The 2,936-nt window shown below is 37.9% G+C and overlaps 1 protein-coding gene across 1 annotated transcript; it reads left to right on the top strand.

The window, feature by feature from the left end:
- The first annotated feature begins 1,251 nt into the window (after positions 1-1,251).
- On the top strand, positions 1,252-2,610 carry LOC147906325 (uncharacterized). Its single transcript, XM_087390713.1, has 4 exons — positions 1,252-1,525; positions 1,627-1,732; positions 1,885-2,089; positions 2,428-2,610. The coding sequence occupies exons 1-4, from the start codon at positions 1,252-1,254 to the stop codon at positions 2,608-2,610; spliced, it is 768 nt and encodes a 255-aa protein (XP_087246839.1).
- The last annotated feature ends 326 nt before the right edge of the window (positions 2,611-2,936 follow it).

Below are 2,936 nucleotides of genomic sequence, written 5' to 3'. Positions count from 1 at the left end.
TAGCGGCTAACATGGGTCTAAAGGACTTGTGCAGTAACAAAGGGCCAACTATCTATATCTAATTGGGAATGCTATTTATAGTGGGATGTTATTTATAGCAGAATGTTCTTCTATAAAAGAGAGGCCAAGGGCATTGGCTTGGACTAGAGGCCGAGACTTCGGCCATATACATGCATATCACAAGATGGCATGTCTAAGGTTCCTCATGGACGGGTTCTAAGGTTCCTCATGGATGGGTTCACACTGTCACTGATCTCTATGCAGCACCTCAGCAGGGGACAGCAGCAAGGTTGAGGTTTTTGGCAGTCTGTTTCAGAAGTTCTATTCCAATTTACAGCTCAGCAATTCATCTCTCAGTTTCACTAAGTTCATCTCTCAGTTCTTAGCCATCTCTCTCACTCACATAGTAACTACTGTTGGCAAGATCCATGGTTCAAAATGTATTCGAAGCTTTCATAAGTCATCTCCAATAGTCTATAGTCCTATTATTGAATTAGGATTAGCATTCATTTAAAGATATTGTTATCGAGGACTTCTTTCAAGGAATTGATATGTATCTCAATTGTCTTAAGGGTTTGCATTGCAATGTCTCAAGGGTTACAAATTTCACTATCTTAAGGATTTGACAACATTTATATATGCTTATGCATTTTATATTTTACTATCTTAAGGATTTGAAACATTTTGTATATACAGGTTTCATAGTAGTGAGCATTTTCATCCTGACAAGATGGCATCAAGGCGAAAGAAATCAACTACAAGAGGTAATTCTAAAACTTTTTGGTACTAATAACCTTGGCATATCTATGATGGACGTGAGCAATATATAACTCATCCTTGCTGGTTGTGATATATATTCAAAGGAGCTAAAACTTATGCATTGAGATCTGGACCATCAAGAAGATCTGTGAGTGAGGAGTGTACATCTCGTACTCCACAAAATGATGCAAATAACCCACACATGGATATATTTGTAGAAACTGAGGTTACAATCACTCAAGAAGAGTCATCACCTCATCCCGTGATTAGTCTTGAACAACAGGAGGTGCAAGAAGAGCCTCGAGGCCAAGGAGAGCAAGAGAGTGCAGAAAAGACAAAAGAAAATGCTCCAACACATGTAAGAGTACTTGGAAGGAGATTCAAATTGGACTTTTGCAAGATGTTCTTGATTAGGTTCAGATGCAAAGAAGAATTGAACCCCCTCTGATTCCTCTCTGTAGATTGATTCTTAATGAGGCTATTCGAACATCAATGTCTGAGATTACTGTTTTGAGAGAGAGTTTTGATTCTAGAGGCTATGCTATAAATAGTGCACCTTTTCTAGTATCCTTGCAATGGCCGGGAAGTGATCAATTTTTCTATGTTACTGCACTTGATCGTCAAGAATGGGGGCCTATTTGGAATCAAATAAGTGAGGACTTCGACAACCAGCTAAGTAATGAGTGGCAAGACTTGAAGGGGAAGAAGTTCCTCGTTTGGGATGGAAATCATAGGTTGAAGGCATGGTTTTCTCGGATCAAAGACAGTACTCTCTTGATAAATCTATCATGCATAATGAAATGTTCTATTATAGTTTGCATTGCACATAATTATGTCATGCTTACTTGTGGAATTGATATGTTGTAGCTTATTCAAGAATGCCAACTCACCATATCCAAGTGAGATGCCAATTCATAGAGGTGCAGAAATCTCAAGAGGGAGAGCTACTTCTTGCCTTAAAATCAACCAATGAGTAAGATAACTTTTTATAATACTTCTATGTATAGCTAGTTTAACTTCTTCTCTTTAGAAACTAATCCCCTCGTGAATGTCTATTGGTATTTATGTCTTTAACTTCTTCTCTTTAGAAAGTAATCCCCACGTGAATATATGTTGGTATTGCAGACTTGTTCGAGTGCATGTAGAGCATTCATATGGGCACGAGGTCTTCCTCTTTCAAAAATTTGGCATGGCAGATAAATCCTCACTTCTTGAGTTATTGAGTGAAGAGGATAAGAGATGGGTGGAAGTGGAGATGGTAATAGAAAGGAAGAATAGTAACCCATGGTACACAGCACCAGCTATTGTCTTGGCACAGCTTGTTTGGAAGGTATCTGTGTGAACTATAAATATCCCTTTGCTCTATGAAAGGTGTCCCAAAAAGGATAATGTTTTTATTTCTTGTTTTCATGGAAGATTGATTTTTCACATGCAATCAAGAAAGCTACTCAAAATCTTAATCAATCGAAGATGGAGTCTAGAGGAGTATACTAATAAATTTAGTAAGGCTATTAAGAATGTGGAAGTCATCTTTCGTGATTGAGCATACAATGTTTTGATTTCTTGTTTTCATGGAAGGATGATTTTTCACGTGCGATCAAGAAAGCTACTTAAAATCTTGATCAATCGAAGATGAGTCTAGAGGAGTATACTAATTAATTTAGTAAGGCTATTAAGAATGTGGAAGTCATCTTTCGTGATCGAGCATACAAGATGGTACCTATTGCCAATCCCGCAGATGGTGATGGCTTCTTCCAGCTTCTATTTAGTTATGATTGGAATCAAAAGGGTGCCACGACTAAGGACAAAGTGCATATATTAGCCTCATCATGTCTCAACCCTAATAGGTAATGCCAATTAATGTTTTTGCACAATCACTCCATAGTGATGCTAATATTTTTTCCCTTTGCCATGATATTAATAGGAAAAAAGAGCTTCTACAACAATTGATGATGGTACATGGAAATGATACAGTTGCATTTGCTAAGTATGGGGATGCCCAAAAGTTTTGACTACATGTGAAAAAGGAAACATATTGGCAATACTTGTTTGAGCAAGGGATTTCCATCATCAACAATTTGCAAAGACATGATTTGGGACTGCCTGATGGGTTTGAGACATTCGCTCAAGAGCAAAGACGACTTCACCTCCAAGAAGCCTTCCCTATGCTTTGGAAG

This window comes from Dipteris shenzhenensis, chromosome 1, assembly GCF_047967505.1.
Source record: "Dipteris shenzhenensis isolate YYH24624 ecotype China chromosome 1, Dip_SZ_1.0, whole genome shotgun sequence".
Classification (NCBI taxonomy): domain Eukaryota; kingdom Viridiplantae; phylum Streptophyta; class Polypodiopsida; order Gleicheniales; family Dipteridaceae; genus Dipteris; species Dipteris shenzhenensis.
The sequence above is the reverse complement of the archived record's forward strand: the minus strand, read 5'-3'. Positions and strand labels throughout refer to the sequence as shown.